General features: G+C 36.0%; 1 protein-coding gene across 1 annotated transcript in view; it reads right to left on the reverse strand.

Moving 5' to 3' along the window:
- Positions 1–2533: 2533 nt before the first annotated feature.
- The window catches only part of ADGRB3 (adhesion G protein-coupled receptor B3), a 751340-nt gene continuing 729494 nt past the window's right edge, over positions 2534–24379 (reverse strand). The window contains exons 29-31 of the mRNA XM_064360929.1: positions 20600–20635; positions 9110–9214; positions 2534–3341 (exon numbers count right to left, since the gene is read on the reverse strand). Of these exons, the coding sequence (XP_064216999.1) occupies positions 3153–3341; positions 9110–9214; positions 20600–20635 (330 nt within the window). The 3' untranslated portion in view covers positions 2534–3152. The remainder of the gene's footprint in view (positions 3342–9109; positions 9215–20599; positions 20636–24379) is intronic.

The raw sequence follows: 24379 nt of genomic DNA on the forward strand, positions 1-24379 counted from the left end.
AATTCAACAAACATTTATTGTGTGAACATTATTGTGCTAGGCCCCCTAAGAAATACAAAATGGATCAGACATGACTCCTGCCCTCTAGGCACTTAGAGTCCACCAGCGAGTATCAGAAATGCATATAAATAACAAGATAGAATATTTGAAAAGTCCTAAGAGAGGTACAGAAACAGTGGCATAAGAGTTCTTGGGTGAAATTATTTCTAGCTTGGAGGAAAATTATGAAAAACTTTATGAAAATGAAATATGAGTTGTCCCTTAAAGCACAAGTAAAATTTAGACACAGGGGAAAGGGAAGAACTTCTAGTTGAAGGGCACAAAGATTCTGGCCGCTCATCAGTGCTGTGGGCCAGGAAGGAACTGCCCAGGACTAGAATACATATGCCCCTGCTGAGGGGACAGCTGCGACTCTGCTTTGGCAGAATGTGTGCATGTATGTGTGTGCGTGCTGTGTTTTTGTCTGTGCGCACACGTGAGAGAGGAGTTCAGGGGACACTTAAAAGGAGCGGAACAGAAGACGTCTTCCTTAAAATTATTATTCCTTGAGACTTACCCACCTGCATTTTTTGTTGTATATTTTAAAAAGCAAAAAACACCACTGCCGCAACTCAACTTTCTTCTTGGAGTAACCAAAAAATCCACTCTTTTTTGTTTTTCTCTTCTTTTTTTTTTTTGAGACGGAGTTTCGCTCTTGTTACCCAGGCTGGAGTGCAATGGCGCGATCTCGGCTCACCGCAACCTCCGCCTCCTGGGTTCAGGCAATTCTCCTGCCTCAGCCTCCTGAGTAGCTGGGATTACAGGCATGCGCCACCATGCCCAGCTAATTTTTTGTATTTTTAGTAGAGACGGGGTTTCACCATGTTGACCAGGATGGTCTCGATCTCTTGACTTCGTGATCCACCCGCCTCGGCCTCCCAAAGTGCTGGGATTACAGGCATGAGCCACCGCGCCCGGCAAAAATCCACTCTTAACATTTTTAAGTGTGCAATTTCTGGTCAGCTTTCATATATAAATCTAACATGGAGTTACTAGAACTAAAGAAAAAAATCAAAGTGAAAAAATGTAAGATTTTATGGCAGTGAATCTGTAGAAGAAATATTAGTCTAATGTATTGAATTTATATGTTTTTAAACATATGCTTAGTGTGTTTCTTTCCTTCAAGATTTTACAGTGTGGAATGGGTGACCACATACATGGTCTACATTCACAGTTATAGGTAATGGAGATGAAACTGAGCATTATGGTGTATATATATATATATATATAAATGGATACACACATATATAGAGATATGTACATGTATACATACACACATGTGTATGTATATATGTGTATATATAGAGAGAGAGAGAAAGAGAGAATGAGAGGGAGAAATTTACCAAATATTATTCCTATCACCAAAAAATGATCTTATAAATTCAATAGGCTATACAATTACATTATAATTAGCATAAAATTTATTTTATTGAAAAATCAGTCCTTAGTTATGTTATACTTTTTTGCATAACGATGTTGCTTTTATTTTTAAAATCTGATTAAAAATATACTTTTAACATCTTGACATTGAGAACATTGTAAATATCTGACAGGAGTTCAGCCTGAGCTGTGTGGTTTTTTAAGGCTCTAGCTTAGAGGCGCACTTGAATGTTGAAGCACCATAGTCTCTGCCTCATGGCCTGAGTGCCGGATCCCCAAGGTCGTGAAGAGCAGGAACTAATTCACTTGAATTTTGGGCAGATCACAGAAGACCACACAGCTCAGGTTTAACCACAAACTAATCTAAATAAACATTTTAGGAACTTTGAAGACCCCAGACTCCTCTCTACTGCCTTTACTTGCCTCAGACTAAAAAACATCTCAAATCACTGAAATGACCAAGAAGCTGCTAAAATCCTTCAGGTGGCATTTCCTTTAATGTATCTGAGGGAGCGAGATAAATTACCAGTGTGGCTTTAACACGAGAGGACACTAGGGACTGTTTGTGCATTTGGCTCACCTCAGGCTTCCACTTTCAAACCAGAGACAAATCATTCAACCAAATACATCCACTCCCATTTTCCTTCTGCTAGAGACTATACAGATAAAAATTTTTAAGGTCCTGAATAAGTTATTTTTGTATGCGATGAACTGTAGTAGGAGTAGTTTCCCTTGTGGAACATGCAGTGAACTTCATGACTTAAAATTAACATTTTTCCCTGTATCATTTTCTGTATGGAAACTTACTGTTTTCTACTAGTTATCTTTTTGTCACAAGATAGAAAAAAACATAATATTTATGTAAGAGTATGATGGCAGCAGATTTCTGACAAGCCCCATTTACATGGTACATTGTTCCAAAGAATGTTTGAGTAGAAAATACAGAAGTACTATACAAACCTATTATTACATTTGAGAAATCATTAGCCTCAAAGGAGTAATAACGGTATGCTATTAAAACCGTGAATACATTTTTAGTATCTGTATTGAAAAAAAACTTTATAAATATGTAAATTTCTGTTCAACAAATCCAAAATAAAATGCACTAAAAAACTGATATGTAGACAAAAGTTTATTTACACCATACAACATTTTAAATATTTTATACACAGCTGCAGCAGAGAAAGCTTCTCAGAGCTTTCTAGAGAAAACTGCAATAATAAAGATGTGAAATATATTATTCATATAAAAGTGAGATTATTACTTTATTGCATTTAAAGCAATGAAGAATGTAGCTCAACAAACATTCATTTAATGACAAAAACTTTGCTTTTATATTATAAAGTAAAAAGTGTAGTAATGGCCAAACAGACTGTTATAAACTTTAAAAACTGCATAAATATATACATTGTGCTTCATGGTGAAGTTTTTTGAAAACTAAACCATATGAAGCGGTTACAACATGAATCGTTGCTTGAGGTTTATCTATAAAGATTACCTTACAAATCCATTCCACAGGTACTTACAACACAGGATGGTCAGAACTGTACACCTGGTCATCTCTCCACTAGCCTGACTAGTGAGAAGTTACCATATGAAAACACCACTGACGTTTGGCACATGTAGGTCCTGACATAAGATAGTCACACTGTCCAGATAGAAATGTCAGGCTTCCCAAGTCTTAAGTGTCAGTGCAATAAATGTTTTGTCTCCAACTCAGTCCATTTTGATTGTTAAACTTCTGTTTGAAAGTCACCCTCTTGCACATCCAGAGGCAAATTCAGACACTTCTCCCACTCTGCTGGCCTCAGTTCCAAAGCATCCTTCGCCTCTGTGTCTAAGACATTGATTGTGGTGTAATGCGGGTATTCACTGGGGTTTTTGAAAGTGTCCCATGGATTCTTGTTTGGTGCTGGGTTTTCCTGTTGAGAAGAGAGGGAAAGAGAGTCATTTATGTGATGACCAGGATCACAGCTGGTTGAAGTTTCTGGGAAGAGAGTGTAGTGGTGTGATCTCGGCTCACTGCAATCTCTGCCTCTCAGGTTCAAGCAATTCTCCTCCCTTAGCCTCCCAAGTAGCTGGGATTACAGGCTAATTTTTGTATTTAGTAGAGACAGGATTTCACCATGTTGGCCTCCATCTTCTGATCTCATGATCCGCCCACCTAGGCCTCCCAAAGTGCTGGGATTACAGGCCTGAGCCACTGTGCCGGCTGCATGTGTGTAATCTTAATCCAGTTTCTATCATGCAGAGATGACTTGAAAAAATGGCCAACTATGGGAAATAGTTTTGATTTTAGTTTTATTTCATTGAACAAACTGATGAATACCTTCTCTAAGTTAGAGAAAGTGTAAGTATTGTGACAGAAATTTTGGTGATATTACAAATTCGAGAATGTTTTATGAGGCATATTATTTAATAATAATAAGTTACTGAAGCTAGTAGTATTTCATTAAAAAATTTAGGTCACTATGTCTAGTTTTTCTCAAGAAATTAACATTTTAGAATATTTGAATGCTTCTATATTCCCTTGTTTTGTGGGGGTTTTTTGCTGTGGAATACAGAGATTCACTAAAATTAATAATTATTATGAGATAAAATTTAACTGTTTCTCTAAATGCTTTTTTACTTTTAATTGTATCCCAATAAGTTATATCAAGTTTGAAAGATACTTCCGTCCTGAAAATCACTGCCTTTTAATTTCTATTAGCTCTTGATTTCTATTTTTCAGAATTATTAAAATAATCTTAGAAGCCTAATATTCCAATTTCCTTTTATTTTTCATTATGGAATGTCATGTTTCTTGAGAATATTATAGTTGTTGAGTGTCACCTTCCCTATTCCATAAATCTGGCCTTTAACTGATTATAATCAATTACCAAGTGAACATAAAATAGGTACTTGAATTACTATCTGAATTCCACTCATATATATTAAACAACATCTCAAACTATGGATAAGAAAGAGAGACATTCTGTAGAAATACTTACCACACCTAAGTCAGGTGCAGTGGTGTGTGCCTGTAATCCTAGCTACCCCGGAGGCTGAGGTAGGAGGATTGCTTAAGCCCAGGAGTTTGAGACCAGCCTGGGCAACATAAAAAAAGAAACCAAAACCAAAAAGCAAAACCACAACAAACACACTCATCATAACTGGAAATTAATGAAATGTTTAATGCATTAGATGTTTTCAGCACTGATTAACCTTACTCCTGAGAATATATGGGGAAGAAAGGTTAATAGTAAACATTTAATGAAAGGTTAATTTTTAGGATGTGTGCAGGGAATTAATTAATTCTGCTTTAGTGGAATATTCCAAAGTCTCATGAACTATAGCCTTGTAGCTCTCCCTCTACCTTATCCTTCCTTTCTTTCCTCTCTTTCTCTCTGCTTCCCTTCAATCAATAATTTATCAGTTGCTCTATGCCAGACACCATTTTAGCTACCAGGGAGGATAAAGGCATTATCAGCATGGCCCACTAGGAAGCTCAAGTTTTAAAGTCTGATACATGCAGGTCCAAATTTCAGTTCCTCCACTTTAGATAAATGTGATTTTGAACAATTGATTTCATTTTTCTGGACCTCAACTTGAATATCTGCAAAACAGAGATATGCTTTGTACTGCGGGACAAGGAGTTGGCAGAATGTGTAACTCAATGCCTACCTTATGGGGTTGCAAAAATAAAAGTATGGTAACTTAGAATAATGCCTGGAGAATTTAATAAACACTCACTATACGGTAGTCATACTTACTGCAGAATAGTTTATAGTTAAGTTGAGGTTAAAACATGTTAATATGTGTATCTATCATCCAGGAAAAATGCTATGGGAATTCAGAGAAGGGTAGAGAGATAGCTTTTTTTTTTTTAATGGGGAACACATAAAGCTTCCTGAGAAAAATGACATTAGGTCCAGAATAGATGGGCTTGGCCATGAACACATATGTGTGGTTGGAGGTCTGGTGGCTGAACGGCACACTGGGAAGTAAAAATCCAGAGAGCATGGAGACGGGAAAAGCATGAGAACAGTGACCTATTTATTTTCGTTGGCATAAAAAAGAATGGCAGAAAAGAAGTTGAAGCCAGATCATAAGGGATTCTGAATGCCTGGCTACTAAATTTGGAATTTATTTTGTAGGCAATAGGGGGATATTGAACGTTTACGTGCACTAGGTGACCTAAATCAACTGAATCATCAAATCAACTGAAAGGCTCACTGGTTCAAATTCTGCTCAATCAGATCCGTGGTGGACTCATTTATCTTAGACAAGGGTTGTGTCTAAAGGAACTTTCTGGAAATCCTTAGTTCAACAGAAAGTCCAATTAGTTCAATCCTGAAAGAATTCAGAGTATGTAAAGTGTTAGTTCATTTGCTTGGAATATCTAGGGGCTCCATTTTGTTTGGAACAGACATCATTTCAAAGATCAACCATTATGGATATGTGAACTAAAATGGCCAATTTTAAACTTCGTCAGAAAATGTATATTCTAAATTCAAATGGTATTATTGTCACTACCTATTGAATTCCTGAGAGGTTCTATTAGTGGGTAATACATTAATTCATGAGGCTGGCTTGCTGCTAATCTTTAGCAGCTCAAGCCACTCCCAGCTCAACTGGTGTTCTCATCATTGTTCACAAATGTGTGGATGCCCTTTAGGTCAGAGGCCCCCTGCCCTTTAGGTGGTAAAAAACTACTGCACCCAGCAGTCCCAGTGGGAACAAGATCTGCAGGGAGCAGGGAGGGACCTGGTGGTCAGTGCATGGTACCTACGAGCGACTCATTCTCCTATGTGTTGGGTGTGATAAGAAAGGCACATATGATAGACTCTCATATGGAAAAGTGTAATATTGTCGATGGTCCAAGTAAATGATAAATTGTGGAGCAGTCCAAAGGGATCACTGAATTTGGTGGTGAGAGCTGTAGGTGCAAGGAAAAGCTTCAAAGGAGGTATGAATCTTAGGATAAAAATTTCAAAGTTAGTATAAGTCCCTGAATTTATGCAGCTGTTTTTTGTTTGTTTATTTATGTTTTGCACTTGAGTACAGATTAAAAAGCTGTAGTTAAACAGATGCATATTAGTTAAAGGCTCAAAAATTATAAATTCCATATAAGCCAATGTGCATGAAGCTTCCCAAAGTGCTAATTTGGTCTTAAGTAGAAATGGAATGTTAGGTAAACAGAGTTCAGAGCCACCCAAAAATACAGCAGGGCTGCCTGAGCATTTCCCATAGTTCATGGATCCAGGAGCCAGGAGCGTGCTAGCTGTCTACTTGTGGATAAGTCCTTCCCTCCCTCCACTCATCTATCCTTTTCTTTTTTCTCCTTTCCTTTTTTCTTCCTTCCTCTCTCTGTTCTTTCATTCCCTCCTTCTTCCAACCTACCAATATTTGGATACAAAGCAAAAGAGTTTGCTTATTTAAAAGAGTAAGATTTGCAAAAGCTACTTGAGGGGAAGAGATCTCTACTGAATGGTTTGTAAGACACACACAAAGTAAAATAGTTTCTTCTCTGGATATCAGTGCCTTCTCTTTTTTAGTGTGATTTAAATGTTTTCCTGCCTGGAAGCAAGGAAATCGACTAAATGGTTTTTTTGGTTTCCCTTTGATTTACTAAATTCTATTATTCTACATAATTGCCATCATTTGCAGTGCTAGGCAGGTGCTCTGAGTTAGCAGCCCAGAAAAAGAAATAAAGAAAAACCCCTTTATTTGAGATTTTAAAAAAGTCTTTCTCCACCCAATTATGTAATTTTTCATTAATAATGTGCCACTACAAATTATGTGACTAAATTAAGGATAATGAACTCACTCATGCTCATTATTAATCAAAACTGAATAAGGAAGTTGCATTTTTTTTTTTCTCTTCTCAGATAGGATGACAGTCAGGCAGCAATGACAACTCTATCCTCCCCACTTGTAACCTCCCAAATGGTAAATATTTATAAATCTCTTGTAGAAAAGGCATGCTGCTGCAGAGATGTAGTGTAATTAGTAGACTATTTTGGTTGTCAGGAAACTGAGATACAGACAGTTGTGGCATTAATGATTTAATACCCAGACCATACAACAAGGGGAAATTACAATCATATTATAGCAGTTAGCCAGCTGTATCTGTTGCATAAGATTTTTAGATTTGTAAATATAACCCTCTCCTTTTTTTAAGCAATGAAGTTTCTTGAATTATTTCAATGTTACCTTTCAATATTTCAAAATGAGTAGCTACTGTGTTTAGGTCTAATCTCAATGGTATAATTTTCATTTGCATGCTAGCTAAAAATTGATAGCTTTCTATCAAGAGGAGTAGATGAGAAAGAACCACTCATTACGAATGAAGTGTCTTCTATATGCCTAGCATTTGATTGGTGATAACAAATAATACATGATTCCTACTTCAAGGAGAAAAACTGATGAGGATGAAACTATTGATAGACTAATTAAGAGTTAAAGTGTATATTTCTGATAAGCTTCATTTAACAAACACAGATTGAACGATCATAGCCATGCTGTAAGTCAATAGCAGCCATTTACCAATAACTTACCACAACCAGCATTGTACTAGTACTGAGAGGAATAAAAGAAAAACATAAAGATATATAAATTCTTACTCTTCAGCTCTTCAGAAACTAACAGTACTGATCAGGAAGCTAGGCCTAAATCTCATAAATAAGGAAGAATCACTAGATTAAGAAGGTGACCAAACGTCATGTACTTTAGAGCAATATATATATTGATGCCTGGAAAAGAAGAAGGAATATCCAAGGGCTGCAAAGAGTATGAGGCAAAGAAAGAGCCCCACATTTGGGCAGAGGAGAGCTGGTGTCAGATGGCAGTCCCAGCTCTGTGTCTTACGCTGAGCTTCAGCTTCCTAACCTAGAAGGTACTTCCTAACCTACTTGTTCTTGAAAGTGTTGTAATGACTGAATATATATATTAATTACTGTTTTCTATGCTCCATTTAGGAGGGTGAAATTGAAGTTTAGAAACCTGAGTTGGGTAACTTGCTTAAGATCTGATAGTTCTTGATTGAGTTTTCGACTAGTATACTGACTTCTAGAGTCCTGGGCCAGTGCTCTTATAATTATGTCACCTTCTCTGAAGCAACGACTATGCCATAAAATAGTAATTGTACAAAGTTATTTTATTTGATGAAGTCCTGTACTTAGATTGTATAATAGCGTGAATGAATGAGAAGAGAATGGTCACACTTTAACCAGAGTCCCCAGTGTTGATGTGTGTATGAAAATTCTTACCCCAAAATAAGTAAATCTCCTGGAGACAAAAAACTATCACTCTGGTTTCAGGTAACAACTTCATATACATAAAACAATTACATTTATGTCAGACAGTCACATGAAAATGGAAATATTAAGCCAAAGGGATAATTGAAAAAAACCTTAATTTTAATTTTAACTCTGATAGTAAAATGATCAGATGAAGCCAAAATAGGTTTGATATATAACTAATTCTAATTAGAGCTTATGAATGAGGATATTTGAAATATGAATAAAATGCCAAAAGATTCTGTCATTCCTAATTTGTCCTGGTAGACTTTTCAAAGTACATTGTGGGGGCTTATAATTTTCTTTCTATGTAGGCTTGTCTTGTGTTCCCATGATTGGGAGGTCCTGGAAGGCAGGGATATCTGGCATCATGTATCTTCTACTCAGGCAGTGAAGCAAAGCATACTCACCATACTGCTTGTATTTGGTATATCCCGAAATCTGTCCAAAGTTTGAAATTTCTGATTTAGTTCTTGAAATAGTTCCATATGCCTCTTCCTTGTATGCATGACTTTCTGCAAAAGAGAAAATAAAGCTCTCATCCCCAACTTGATGTATGTTTTTCAAACAAGAGATAGTATTTTTGCTTTAATAGTCAAGTTTGACAGAAACCAGGAGGTCTTATAAGATACACAAATGCAAATAAGTTGCACCAAATCATTGTCTTAAATTCAGCTCTGTCTTACACATTAAGAATTGGCAGTGAAACCCCGTCTCCACTAGAAATACAAAAAATTAGCTGGGCATGGTGGCGCGTGCCTGTAATCCCAGCTACTCAGGAGGCTGAGGCAGGAGAATTGCCTGAACTCAGGAGGCGGAGGTTGCGGTGAGCCGAGATCGCGCCATTGCACTCTAGCCTAGGTAACAAGAGCGAAACTCCGTCTCAAAAAAAGAAACAAAACAAAAAAAGAATTGGCTTTTTCTTTCACTTACAATATTGCAAAAAAAAAAAAAAAAAGATTTTTCTTGTGGGTACATTAAAAATGTACCAGTCATTTCTAAGATTTTCATTATTCAAAAGTTAAAGCTGTTTTACAAAAATTGTTATATTATTTTTAAAATGTTTAAAAATTTGAACTTGTAAGCATCCAAGTCCCTGATGTTTGTCATGGGAAATATTACTTTTTTATCTTTTATTTCTATAAACACTAAAATCCTAGCTGGCTGTACTAAAGTGAGAACAAAATCCCAGGCCCTGCCGTTAAGGCTGAATCAACACATTAAAGTATCTGAAATATATATAGGATCTAAAACCTTGCACTTTCCATGTGCATAATGATTGAGCTTCATAGAAGAAAATCTGACCCATAGGTTTCATCTATTTGTTTACAAGATGGTATAGATTCTTAACAATTAGGGTTCAGAGCACAAATTGTGTGGCTGATATGCTTCCAAAATCTCAGATACAAATATAGTCATAGTCTTTCTCCCTGGTTACAACTTTTTCTCCCAACTTCACCATAACTCAAAATGAAGTCAAATAAAAATGGCCTTGGGGTAAGTATCATGACATGACTCTTGTTCAATTACAGATCATTTAAGAGTACTAACAAAGAGGAGTTAGATAATAAGTGCCCTGTATTTATAATTTTTATTTTAAAGGAGAAAATGTCTTCCTTCATTTTTTTAAAAGTTAAAAATCAATATTTTGGTGATTCTCCAAGATTATGCCTTCATATTTGTGTAAGATTTTACTGTATTTTAAGCATACGCATCTTAACTTACCATTTGCTCATGTGCTTTGCATAGGTATATCTGTGTTTAAGCTAGAACTTGAATATTTGGTCCATTGTTTTGATTACCAAATATTTTCTAAAGTAAGGATTTGTTTTGAAAAAGAAATATATCTTTGGGAGATCTGTAATGAATGCCTAATTGCCTTCTAAAAGACACTGCAGAGAAACACTTTACCTCCTTGAGGAAAAGGAAAAGGGCAAAAGACAAAAACAATTGACTCTTTAACACATTAAAAAAGCCCGTTCTCTCCTATGCAAGCTTTAATTTTCTATATTTAATAAATATATATCAAGGCAATGCATTGTTGAGCTCATTTCTTGCCTTTTCACTAGCCTACTTTTATGTGAGAGAATTCTGCCATTTTACATCTTGCAACAATCAGTTTCTGTCTTTGCTCCTTTTGGCTCTAGGAGTTGGCTGTGTGAGAATCAGGTGTTTGAGGACAAGAACATGGCAACGTTACTCATGATAGGGACATGAAACATAGCAAGCAATTATAGAATGATTAACTTCCCATCAGTTTGGGGGACAGTATACAAAAAAGATTTGCAGGATTTACAGAGAAACACCAGGCAAACATAATTTGACTAGTGATGGATTGTGGAGATTTATGAGAGAGGATTTGCATAAGCAACTCAATGGGGAAATTTTGAGGACCCTGTCAGTGACAAACATTAAGTAGTACATTTTGTCCTTGGGGAGACAAACACTTTGATGCAGTACCAGGTCCTAAGATACTGATTAAAATATAGGTTTGTGTCATAAGGAACACTTAAAAAAAAAACAACACTATCATAGTTAGTAGACTGTCTCTGCCTCTAATTTACAAATTGCATTTTTCATAGTAATGAATCTTATTATATAGAGTTATTTTCTTCTGTGGTACAGTAGGGGTGACATGCTGACATTTTCCAGAGATATTTTATTTCATCATTTAATACATGCTGTAAGGTATATTGCCGAGTTAAAATGAGGAAACTGAGGCCAGTGAGAAAAAATGAGAATCCAATTTATTCAGCTCCCAGGCGAGGTTCTGTGGTCCAGGAAGGGGCCAGAGAAGTCGCAATGGGCTTCTCAGGGCGTGGGGTTTTATAAGAAGTGGAGGTAGTTGATTGGTCATTGGGAAACAAAAAGCAGACAATTTCATTGGTAAGGAGATTTGATTGATTGTTAGGGAAACAAAGAGCAGACAGTTTCATTGGTAGGCTGACTGGCTGGGGAGGTTAATGTTAAACTGCCATTGGACAAATCTTCCGCGGGCTTTTTAAATTTTGAAAGGGTTGAGTGAGGAATGCAGGACTGGGCGTGTGGAGCCTGCATGGAGAAACCAGATAGGAGCAGGTGTGGGGAGCCAGCACAGAGAGATAAGTGTGTCCATTTGGCTCTTCAGCGAGGCAGCTGGCCTTACACATACTTATGAGCATCACATATTGTGCTAGATGCTCAGGTAATGATGTTGCAGAAAATCTGATTGAGTTCCTGACCTCTTGTAGCTTGAAATCTGATGGAGGACACAGGTATGTCACATAATTATTCAAATAAATGTTAAATTGTAAGTGTGATAAAGAAAACATATGGTGCTGCTATGAAAATGATAGGATAATTTGCTGAGATAAATCCAAGTGAGTCGGTCCCCTCATTTTTATATATTCATATTTAATTTGAAATTCCACAAATTAGTTATTCCCATGGTCTTATTTGTCTTTTCCATTTTCTATAATTCAGAAAATTTCTAGTTCAATTTTTAATTCTATGCTGGAATCCCCTCTCTTAATGAGATCTTTCCTTTCCCAATATAAGAAACTCATTCTCTTCTAAGAGAGTCGATGCCAAAGGCATAGCATCCTTATTTTGAGATGAGCATCTGATGATTTTTCTTTGTGATGTCTCCAATTATCCTTCATCTTGTGAGAAGATTCTGAATTTGCTTTGGGGAACTATACCTTCCCATGTTGCTGGAAATGTCAGTTGACATCCCTACTATTCTCTGACCAAGAGGTGAACTATTCCATATCTTTCCAACAAAGTTATTTCATTAGTCAAAGTCAGCTAATGTTTGTTGCAGCCAAATACTTATACCAGATAAAGCATTTCTGAAAAGCAAACCAAGCATCAAACACATTCCATGGAAAAGAAGATATATTAGCTGATTGGAGGTTTTATAATTATATTCTGATTGAATTGGTATTACCTAATTCAGAACTGGGTGGATTATATTTCCAAGAATTGTATTGCTAGAATAGTCTAAAAACTATACAGGAAAAATACAAAGTTATACTGGTCCCAATATTATATAACCAAAAAGCATTTTGATATTTTCTACAGAGATTTATTAAAGCTATTCTTAATAATAAAGCTCAAGGACCCTGAAGTGAATTTGGAAGCAAATGAAAAATGTGTATGCTGAAATATGGGCCCTTCCTACCTAGACACATTAATTGCAAATACATCCTGATGCCAAATAATCATTCTAATTTGAAACTGCCACCTTGGCACTGCCAGAAATCACCATAGCAATGATGGCCTGGAGTTCTGGCAGAAGTATCAGATTACAGCTGCCACGGACAGCTCATGTCTCTGACAGGAACTCAGTTTGATTTTCCGTGAATGATTTCTTCTTATTCATAGACTCATGTAGATCATCCAGCCTTTAATAAGGAAGAGTCCATTGATAAGAATGCCACCTTCACAGTGAACACTGGAGAGTTTATAACCCAACAATATTCTGGGACAACAACAGCTATGGTTTTAGTTTTCACACATACTAAAGGTTTCCTCTTATTTACTTGTATATGTATTTATTTGTAGCACTGATGACTCTAATGAGTTGCCACTTGCTTAGAAGTTTTCATGCTTATAAATCTATTGATCTATTTCATTGGCTATTTTTTTATGTTTAGTGACATTAAGATTTATCTGATTGCCTTTTTCTTTTCTAACTTAAGCACCCCTGTTTTTAAAATACATTGACTTCTGTGAAAAACTCAATTTAGAATTGGGTTTTCAAAATGTGTAATAATGAGAAAATTCTAACGTGGATTTTCTACTTAAATAAAGATACATTCTGATTGACAATATCTAAGTATCTATAGAATTCAGGTGGCTGTCAAATATTTTATGTGTCTTTTGCAATAAAGAGCATGATAATGTTTCCTTGGATTCATATTAATATCACACAACATTTCTAGAAGCTGCATATGAATCCCCGTCCCTATCCTCTTGTGCAGTTAGAGGACCACCAATCTAACTGCACAGGAAATATGCTCTCCTGAGTAGCTTATTGCAAAAGACACTTTTCTTTTTATACATTTTAAATGCAAGATAATTGGCCTTTGCAATTCTTTAATTGTTGATATTAGAGAAAAAGAGATGCTATAAAATAAAGCATATTCATCATATTTCAGATATTTGAGAAAAATGAGGTTGTAAATCCACCTGTATGTCTGGAGTACCTGCTATATCCCAAGAACTCTCCTGGAACAAGATGCAAAGTCTGATACCATATTTCTCCAAGTTGGATCTAGAGAAATTTATATTTAGATCTCAGTTGTATCACGTTTGAGTTGTGTGGTCTGACATGTAAAATCTAATCTCCCTTTAGCCCCAGTTTCAGTAATCAGACTTACCTTGCAGGGTAATTTGGTAGATTTAAAAAAGGACATAAAGCACTTATCACTGAGCCACACAGTTAAGAGCCACTTAAGAAATGGCAGCCATTATTATCTTTCTTAATCCTCACAATAACCCTGGGAGGTAAAGCCATTATCTCCACTTTACTGATTAGAAAACAGAAGCTCAAGGAAGCTAAGTAAGTTTCCCAAGCTCACACAAGTGGTGAGCAAATTGGAATTCTTTCTGAATCCCACATCAATTATCTTTGCCTGGTGCTATCTTAGATGTATCTCATAGATTTAGGGAGCACTCTTCTCTAGACTATTCATGTTTGTAATTATGTCTTGTTAAAATGGAAAATGAGACAAAACAATCCAGGATGGGCAACAACAATACAGGTAGTCTCAGTAGTGAGTCCAGAAGCTGTATGGATATTGATCACCCTGCAGCTATTTTATAGTACTGCAATTATATTTTTAATGGCTGGTAGTCATATTTTGTCTCTGAACAGTTCTTGGCCAATGACTTACTCGTCTGTGAATCACTGACACCTAGCACAGCATCTGGCATTCAGTAGGTGCTCAATAAATGTATACTGAATACCTTAAATGAATAAGACAGCATAGGCATATAGGCCAGGGAAGGTGACTGCAACATGGAAGGCCATTATAAATGTTGTCTTCTCTTCTTCTATAAAAGAGGTCTTCCCACTGGAAGGACTGCTCATTTACTGGCCCAGACAGGAGCTCTGCCTCCTCATTCTGATTTTTTTATATTTCCTTATTGTTAATACAAATGGCTTATACATGGCCTGTAGGTGGGCTTGGAACAAACTGTTTAGAGATTTTTCACATTTAATTCACAAGTGTGAATCATAGAGTTGAAGCTTAAGGCTGAATTATATATATGAGAGCTATTCACTGTATATGGATTTTAAGAAGCTGAAATAAATTTTTAGAGAAAGCTGGAGAATCTCCTAATTATAAACTTTATAGTTGAGGCCTGGAAATCATGGGCTGATGGGAATTAGAAACCAGTTTGCCTGAATTATTGTTTCCAGCCTTAGAACTTTATACACCTACTATGCCATTGCCCATATCTACTAAGATGAACCTTTGGTCCTTCTTCTTTACTGGTTTGCACAAGTCCTGCAAGGGGTGGAAATTTGTGACAACTTCCTCCCCATCATAAGGGTCATGGCCAACACTTTTAACTTCTACCACAAAAGACAGGTTAACAAGAGAAAAACATATTTATTTAATCAAAGTTTTACATGATGCAGGAACCGTCAGAGTGCAGATCCAAAAACCCAAAGGAACACTATTTTTAAGCTTAGAGTTGATGAAGAGTGGACAATTGTGTAGAAATGTGATTGGACATACGGGGAATGATCTAATAGTAATAGACAGAGTGGGGAAACATAGCAAGGGCTGTCTGTTCATAATCTTTTTGTTCTCTATGTTGCAGCATTTCTTCCTCCTGGGTATGGGTCAAGACCTTTCTGGAAGTGAGGATCTTAAGACCTACTGTAGGACAAAGGTAAGTTAGAGAATTTCTCTATGGCTGGCTTCTAGATGAAAAGGTAAGGGAAGTTTAGAATAATATCTTTAAGTTTTTTGGCTTGCTTTGGGGAAAATAAGTGCTACTTACTATGATCCAACTTGGTGAAGAGGAATTCTGGTATCTGTGACTCACTTTGGAGGACAATAAGGGGCCAGAGACAGGAGGGCAAGAGATCAGAGAGTTCCTGGTGTTCAGGTTGCTTCTGAGGCCTTTCAATGTTCTTTAGTTTGAAGCACTCAGTATGCCAAAGCACCATACTCTGGCTACCATTTTCTGAGCCCTTGTATTCCTCCCTCTAGAGAAAGTTGTTGAATATTACCTTAAAGTGAATGTCAAAACTCATATTAAGCAAGCGATGCACACTACAGGGATTTAGCTTAGTTCTTAAACTGTGTTGTGAAAGGGAGATGATTTCCTTGGCTGGAGTCCCAATGTGTCCCTCACATAGAACTTGTAGACCCATGAATAATGCCTGACATTTCAGTGTCTATGTTTCAAATATGTTTCTGTTTGAATAAATATGATGCCAGAGTTTAAAAGAAACTAGACAAAGGGTCTGAAAACAGCAAAAATTAGTTGCATACATTTTTTTATTTTACCACTGTCATTCATGAGTATACTTTCTGTAAATACATAATTTTGCAACAGTGTAATAATATAGACAAAGATGGCTATTGTCTAGGAATAAATTGCTCAAACTTTTCCTCTAAAAATACCCTGATTGCCTAATGGAGTGCACTTACTGCTGGGTCTCAGGGACAGATCAGGAAGAAGTCTGTTATGAACAAGACATTTCTTTGAAATCTTATGCCTTACACTTAGAAATTAAAATATATTTTGATTTCTATGTCACAATTTAGCTGTTTGTAGTGATATTGAATTAATATAAAATAATCTTACTTGATTATGATTCCCCAAATCTCTTTGTAAAAACTCAAGCCCCCATGAAAATGGGGATTCGTGATTGCCCTGTGTCTGTGTCTTCTTTTGCCCTCTGTCCACCATCACTGTCTCCCAGTTTAAGAAGTATGAATTTAGTGGAGGTATGAAGCTCATTAGAAACTCAGAGAAACATCCTCAATGTTTTTAAAAGACTACATAGGCCAGATACAGGCACAATGGCTCATGCTTGTGATCCCAGCATTTTGGTAGGCTGAGGCAAGGGGATAGCTTGAGTCCAGGAGTTCGAGACTGGCCTTGGCAACATGGTGAGACCCTGTCTCTACAAAAAACAAAACAAAACATAAATCAGTCAAATCAGTCAAGCATGATGACACATGCCTGTGGTCCCAGCTACTAGGAGGCTGACATAAGAGGATCCCTGGAATCCAGGAGGTTGCAATGAGCCAAGATTGTACCACTGCACTCCAGTGTGAGTAACAAAGCCAGGCTCTTTCTCTCTCCCTCTCTCTCCTCTCTAAAAATTTCCATGGAAACTGAAAAGTTTTATATCTGCATTTTTGGAAGTGAAGATAAAAAAATATATCTATATGACAAATATTTGGATACCACTTTTTTAAAACTTTTTTTTGAAATGTAGTCTCACTTTGTTATCCAGGCTGGAGTGCAGTGGAACGATCTTGGTTCACTGCAGCCTCCACCTCCTGGGTTCAATCGATTCTCCTGCCTCAGCCTCCCAAGTAGCTGGGATTATAGGCATGCACCACCATGTCCAGCTAACTTGTGTTCTCAGTAGAGATGAGGTTTCATGGATACCTATTTATCCATATATTTTAAAATGGGATGGATACTGTTACCTATTACAGTTTCAGAATGAATGTCTATAACTGTGTTTCTGGGAATTCTTAGAGCCCAGATCTCGACCCAGGACAGACAATTCGAACAACTTACCTAATTGTCTGTTTTAACATCATATTAGGAATCTTTATTCTAAAAATTAAAGTGGAACTCACCCTGACTAGATGTCTTTTTGATTTCCCTGGTTCTGTTACTGGTGCTAGCAGAAATCCAGGCTCAGAATTGGAGAGTCATCTTTTTTCTGCCCCTCACCCTTTTATCCTGTGTTCAGTTAAGGACCAAATTCCATACATTCTGCCTCTGCAGAGTTTTCTCATTGCTTTCTCTCCCTACTGCTTCCAGGAAGTGGACCTTCATTACCTACTACACTAACCAATCCTAATTGGTATTTCCACTTCTCCTTTCACGCTGCTACAGTCTATCCTCCCTGTTACTGACATACTCATTAAAAAAAAAACCCCAGAGTATAGCAAATCATTCTGCACTGAAACAACAGCAGCAACAACAACAGGCAAACCAAATACAGTAGAAAGAGCTTAGCAGCTTTTAGTAGCAAATCAAGAAAAATCCCTCCTGGACTATAAGGCATGGTTTCTAAATTACTCACTCTAGTCTCTTCTTCCATATGCCCCTGTTTAGGTAAATTTTTACTTCTTGTTTCTCGAGAATGCTACACATTAGTCAGCCTACATGCCCTTTCCTCCTCCTAGAATTTCTACCTGCCATTTTTCTATCTCCTTGAGTTATATCTAACGTGGATATGTTTGAAATTCAGTGTGTCTGTCTTTGAAATGTATCTTCCATAGTTGTCCATTGTTTATACCAGTCTCTGCCTTAACTCAGGTAGTGTCCAATAACATTGTGTTAAAGCAAACTGGATGGAAAAATAATTAATTTATCACCATTCTTTAAAAATATACTGATGCTTACTAAGTACTAGGATCTCTAGAGCTGGGCATATAAATTCAATAAGGCATTTGATTACAGAACACAGGAGTATCACTACAGTATTTTCTGTATACTTTCCAGAAAGCGAGAATTCAGAAATGCATTGCTGTCCTGGAGACTAGCTACATGAAAGTGCCATTCCCCTGGTATGAAATTAACTAGCCACAAGAGTTTTATGGATATATGAGTTGACAGAATATTATCATAGTGTATAGACTCTGGGGAGTTTGTTAGGCTTAAAGCCTGAAGCAAGAATGCTTTCAGAAGTCCAAGAGGTGGTCTGTCAGTGGCAAAATGTTTAAGTTGGCCATTGTATGATAAAGCTTGCAGTGGGAGCTGGAGTGTCAGGGAGCTTGATATAAATTTAACTAGCCTGATTTAAGAGGGGGACAACCTGGACTTTTCCTCAAGAACCACCTACAAAATAAAAGTAGATCGTATTACAATTCATTAGCATTTAAATCTGGCAATATGTTCTCTAAGCACAATCTATGAAATATCTGCCACATACCTGTTACAGCCCACAAGATTAAGGAAAATGTCTCCAAACAATTTTTAGAGAAAAAGTAATGCCTCAAAGTTCCCACCTGTTCCCACCAAATTTTGACACCTACAGTAATGATGCAGTGATTACAGCAGTTAAATAGCTAAAGGACATATCCAGGGTTCTTGTGCTGCAACTTCTTTATCAGCAAATGTTGTGTTAACAACATGGTTTTATGGGTGGAATACGAAGCGTAGAAATAAATACCAGCTTAAGGAATCTGCTACCACTTGCCATAGAGAATAGATGGAAAAAGAACAATTTTTCTAATGCTCCAAATGACTCAGTATGATTAGATTTCTTTTCAGTGTTTGTGATTATATAACTTAGGTTGGTTGAATTGAGGCTTAATTTTAGATCTAGGTTTTTACTATATTTTGCCACTGATGCCTAGTGGGTTAATTCTTTCCTCCTTTCCTTGGTACTAACATAACAATTTATTACTTTTAGACAAAAATACATACAGTCTGATAGTCTATTTTTGACTACCTGAAGATTAATATTAAAAAGCCATAAAATATCTGTCCTTCAAAGGCACTAAATAATCTAAACGCAAAGATTGCTGAATATTTTCTATTCAAATCATAAGCTTGATACTCTTATGCTAAAACTTTTGGTACATTAAATATTCAGTGCTAAGTTACTGCAATGAGGCTACACCAGTATTGAAATTTGCTATTTAATCATAGATAAAAGATGGCTTATCATTACTTTGTATCTTGTAGCCTGAAATGTTACTGAAAAGAACCAATTCTCTTTGGACTTTATTCAGGGTAAAACTATTGTTGACCATTGCAGTAAATAAAAACAAGTCTTAGTTTTCACACATGATGTACATTATAGAGCTGCAACATTCATCTACCTAAATGAAATGACTGAATTATGAGTAGTTTGCATGTTCTGAGAGACTTCTGTAATTTTAGGAGTATCAGTTAAGAGTATTGAGTTCTATGTATGCATCACAAGGGTACAAATATATGAGAAATGTATAATGTATTATATCCAATTATGTTAGCAGACTATGAATCACATCCAATTATCAAGATGCATAAGTACATTTTATGTGATGCTTAACCATCATTAATTTTGTATTTAGCATAACCTCCTCAGTTGGTATGATTTCAGTAATTTTCACTAATAATATTATAGCATCAATATAAATTCGATGTAAATTAGAAAATGAAAATTTTCATCTTATTTGTATCTGTAAAAAGGCATTTGCTAAACACAAGGGCACATTGAATCAATAGTTTCCATTGGGGGAAAAAAAAATCTGAATGTACTGCAGATTATTTAAATAGCTGGAATCAGAACACAAAACAAGTAATTTTCAGAGAAAGCCTAACCAGCCTAAGCATGCTCACAGGATCTCTTCAGGCAGTCACTGAAGTAAAACCAAAAAAATTGCTTTAAATATAAAAATCAGGAAGCTGACATTCCTTCTCCCTACAAACTGAATCAACCAGGTTCAATTCCCAACATAAATTGTTCACTTACCTTAGTATTTATAAAATAGATTCCTCGCTTGTCCAGAAAATCTCAGTTTAGCATATACTTAAAGTAATTATAACTTTAAAATTTCATGCTATACAAGATAAATTTTAATTAAAAATGTTTGCTTATTTAATTAAATTAGTACGTAATATCCTTACATGGCTGCATAGAGTAATAATCTTTAATTATATACAAATTTTGAATTCAAGTAATTAAAATTCTAAAATAATTGATATAAACTTACCTCAAAGTCAAGGTCTGAATATCGTGATTTTCTTCTCTGTTAGATATATTTTTAAAAAGAAGGAGAAAAACCAATAAATTTATGTTTAGTCGTTCAAACAAAATGAAAAATCATCATTTTCATTAAAGATAATCCGACTTCTGTGTTTTATATGTATTTCCTTTACATAAGAAGGAAAAATAAAACATTTTATGATTTCAAAATATTCTATTCACAACTTTGTCTTACTTTGAACTTCTTTTAAAATTAAAGAATATAAAAATACATAATATTTCTCATTTTGACCTCTTAACCCTAATTTTTAGTAAGGAGAAATTGTTCCTATGAAAACTCAAACAGACATTTCAATGTTGAAAGAGACTTTAGGCTTACTACAGCAAAACTACAGACACACAGGATTAAAAGTTGTATGGGAAAACTTGTCTAGTTACCTTGACATCTTCAACCAACCTCTAGTTTTCATTTCTACCAAATTCTACCCAGTCCTCTAAGTCCCAAAGTTCTTCATAAGTCTCACCCACGTATTGCTTGTAATTTGATAGTCCTCCATGACAGAAAAGTACTTCTCATTGCTAGTTCTAGGGAACTAAAGTATTTGTTCTAGTTCAGCAAAACAAACTATTCCACACCCCAGTAAAATGTAGATGTACATGTAAATGTCTCAGTGTTTCTCTATGGCTCCATCTTTGTTAAACAGTTTCTGAAATCTAGTTATAGATAAAATGCATTAATAAAATAATGAGGACTGATACATCCAGAAAACAGGATTAAAATGAAATTAATATAACTCATGTGACATGATTTTCATGATATTAGTATAGAGTATTCTTAGCAAACTTTAATATAGATTTTTTAAACAGACTTTTTTGATGAGAGAATGAAACAGGGAGAATTAACAAATAATTAAAACAAATAATTAAAAAAATTTGTAATATTCAGGCAGTTAGAAAAACATAAAAACCTTTGGGGAAAATTTTGTTTTATTTTTCCCGTGCTCCCATCCCAACACCTACAAATTTCAATAATTTAATAGGAAATCATACCCAAAATAAGGTAGGAGACTCTATTATGCATTTTAACTTATGAACATTAGGAGAGACAGAAAAGAAGCACTAATGTAGTTTCTTGAAAACTATAATTAAATTTCTGCAACTAGAGTTAAAATTGTCATTACAAAACCAGAGCCTCACTGTATACCTAATCCCCAAATCACGTTTCAGTAGACAGAAGGGTACACGCCAAAAGAAAGGGTTCATGTTTTAAGTGAAAAATTCCTGAAATAATTTGACTTTAGTGAAGCTGTTTAAGACCGAAAATGCAGTCTTCAAGTACAATCAAGGAGAGGGCTGAAAGGAGACTGCTTTATTAAATGAAAACTCAGCATGTTGATCTCACTTTCTCCTTGTCTCCAAAATCATCTCAGCCTCTCCCTGGTGACATCCAGGAAGGAGAACAGTATTTGGGAAAGCATTGAGCCCAACCCTCTTTTACCATCTCTCTGCCACTATTGTTCTCTAACTGCGCTCCAGCGTACTACACCACACTTTGCTGCAATATGCTAGATTAAATGTCAGTGCTTCCATTCTGCTCTTGTATGCATTGCTTTCTTGGCACTGTGACTAAGCAGGACATTTTTGTCAGTGTACATTAAGCAAGAGTCCTTCTTAATACAGCAAAATTCAAGCCTGGAAACACTTAGTTTTAAGCAATAATTATAAAACATTAGTCATGAGCTTTGCATTTTACTTGAAAATTAAATAGTGAAATCTTATGAAAAAGGTTCAGCTAGCTAGAAGAGTAAGAGCCCCTTCTAACTGCATGCATTGAGAGGTTCTCTCTTGCCAAAGGTGAGAACAGCCGTATGTTGTCCTCTTTGTTTTTGAAAGCAAGACTATGTTGCCTAAAAACCGAAAATGCTGATAAATACATATCACTAAAGGCACTGGAGTTTAGAAGCAAGAGCGAAGGATAGGAACCTAGAAGATTACCAGAGATAGATTCTATTTCTGAGAGGTGTCACCTATATCAATATGAAATATGGAAGTACGTGGATACACTCGTACAAGTGGATCTCTCTCCTATTTAATTTTATTAAAATTAAACTCTAACATAAAGCATGGCAGAACTGGCGGTCTTGAAGGGTTAGACTAAAGAATGAACAAATCAAACAAACAGATTTTAATCATAAGAGCCTAATGATGGTGGTGGGATTTGGAGTGGATGCGAAATAAAGCAGCAAAGCCTTAAAAATTAGAGAGTGGGAAAAAATGGCAGATTTTTACAGTCCAAGTGAGTTAAAAATTTGTGTAATGTTATTCAGGTTTCCACAATACTGGCCAAGTGTTTCAACCTTTTATTGTTTATATAGCACTTTCACATTTGAACATGCTACCCACCCGTGGGATGGTCGAATAAAATGTTATTTATTTTCCTTATTTTATGAATAAGAAAAATTGAGCATCAGTGGAGTTAAAATGACTTGCCAACTTTACCTAGGTGGTAGGCAAATGAGCTGGGATTCAAACTCAGGACTTCTGACTCCAAGTCCAGCATTGACTTTACTACCGCTTGCTGTCTCCTCAGTAATACAAGAGTGATATGTTACAGCGAAGATGCCTGTGATGTTTTGCTGATTGTTACCAGAACTCAGCAAGAATAACATTAGATGACCCAGTCAGTCCAAGTCTGACTTTCTAAGCATAAAGCAAGGTCAAGCAGATTAACTTTTACTTGTCAATTGCATTTTGAAGGAGGAAAAAAAAAAAACTAGCAATTTGATATTTACATATTTGAGAAAATATCTATGTTGAGTAAAATAACTTAGAAATCATTCCAATATGCAATCATTTATAAGCAATGATACAATAACAAACAGTAGGAGACTCATCCACCTCCAGATATAACTCTCATTTTTTTTTTGAGACGGTCTTGGATCTTGTTCTGTCACCCAGGCTGGGGTTCAGTGACATGATCACAGCTCACTGAGGCCTCAACATCCTGGGCTCAAGTGATCCTTCCACCTCAGCCCCCCTAGTAGCTGGGACTATAGGCATGTGCCACGACACCTGGCTGATTTTTGTATTTTTTGTAGAGATGGGGTTTTGTCAGGTTGCCTAGAATTATCTTGAATTCCTGGGCTCAAGCAATTTACCTGCCTCAGCCTCTGAAAGTGCCGAGATTACAGGCATGAGCCCTACCCTGGCCTTAGTTTATCTTAAAGGGGAATGGGGCATTGGGAAATTATGGTATAAAGAAAGAATAAGAACATTTAATTCTGTTGAGTTTTGGTCTGTTTCCACCTTTGGTATACATACAGTGTGTTGGAAGTCTTTCAAAGCGTTGAAGTTTATTGAAACCCTAACTGACTTGCATGTTTATTCAAATGTCCTTCTGAGCTCCCTGGAATATTAATTCCAGAGAAGAAAGTGATTGGAAATAATGGTTATATATGTTTTAAATTAAAAACCAACTGAGAGAAATGATTAAGCCATAACAATTTTTCTGACAATCTTATAACTTTTAAAAATGCTACATATAAATTTAAAATGAGCTAGGGTGATAGGTGATATTGAAATATTTTATGAAGATACAAATCCCTCTGTACACATTTTCCAATTTTTCAAATAACCTAATGTAAATAATCCTTTTTCTCATAGTAGGTAATGTTCCTTCTATGCTGTTTCCTCTTCCTAATTTCCCACTTAGGACTCACCCTAACTTGTATTCTGTTTCCAATACTCCATTAAAATTCTTCTTGCTGACAGTCTCTGATGAACTCAG

Source organism: Aotus nancymaae, unplaced genomic scaffold (genome assembly GCF_030222135.1).
Source record: "Aotus nancymaae isolate 86718 unplaced genomic scaffold, 86718_ANA_hifiasm-v0.15.2.pri h1tg000040l, whole genome shotgun sequence".
Taxonomy (NCBI): Eukaryota; Metazoa; Chordata; class Mammalia; order Primates; family Aotidae; genus Aotus; species Aotus nancymaae.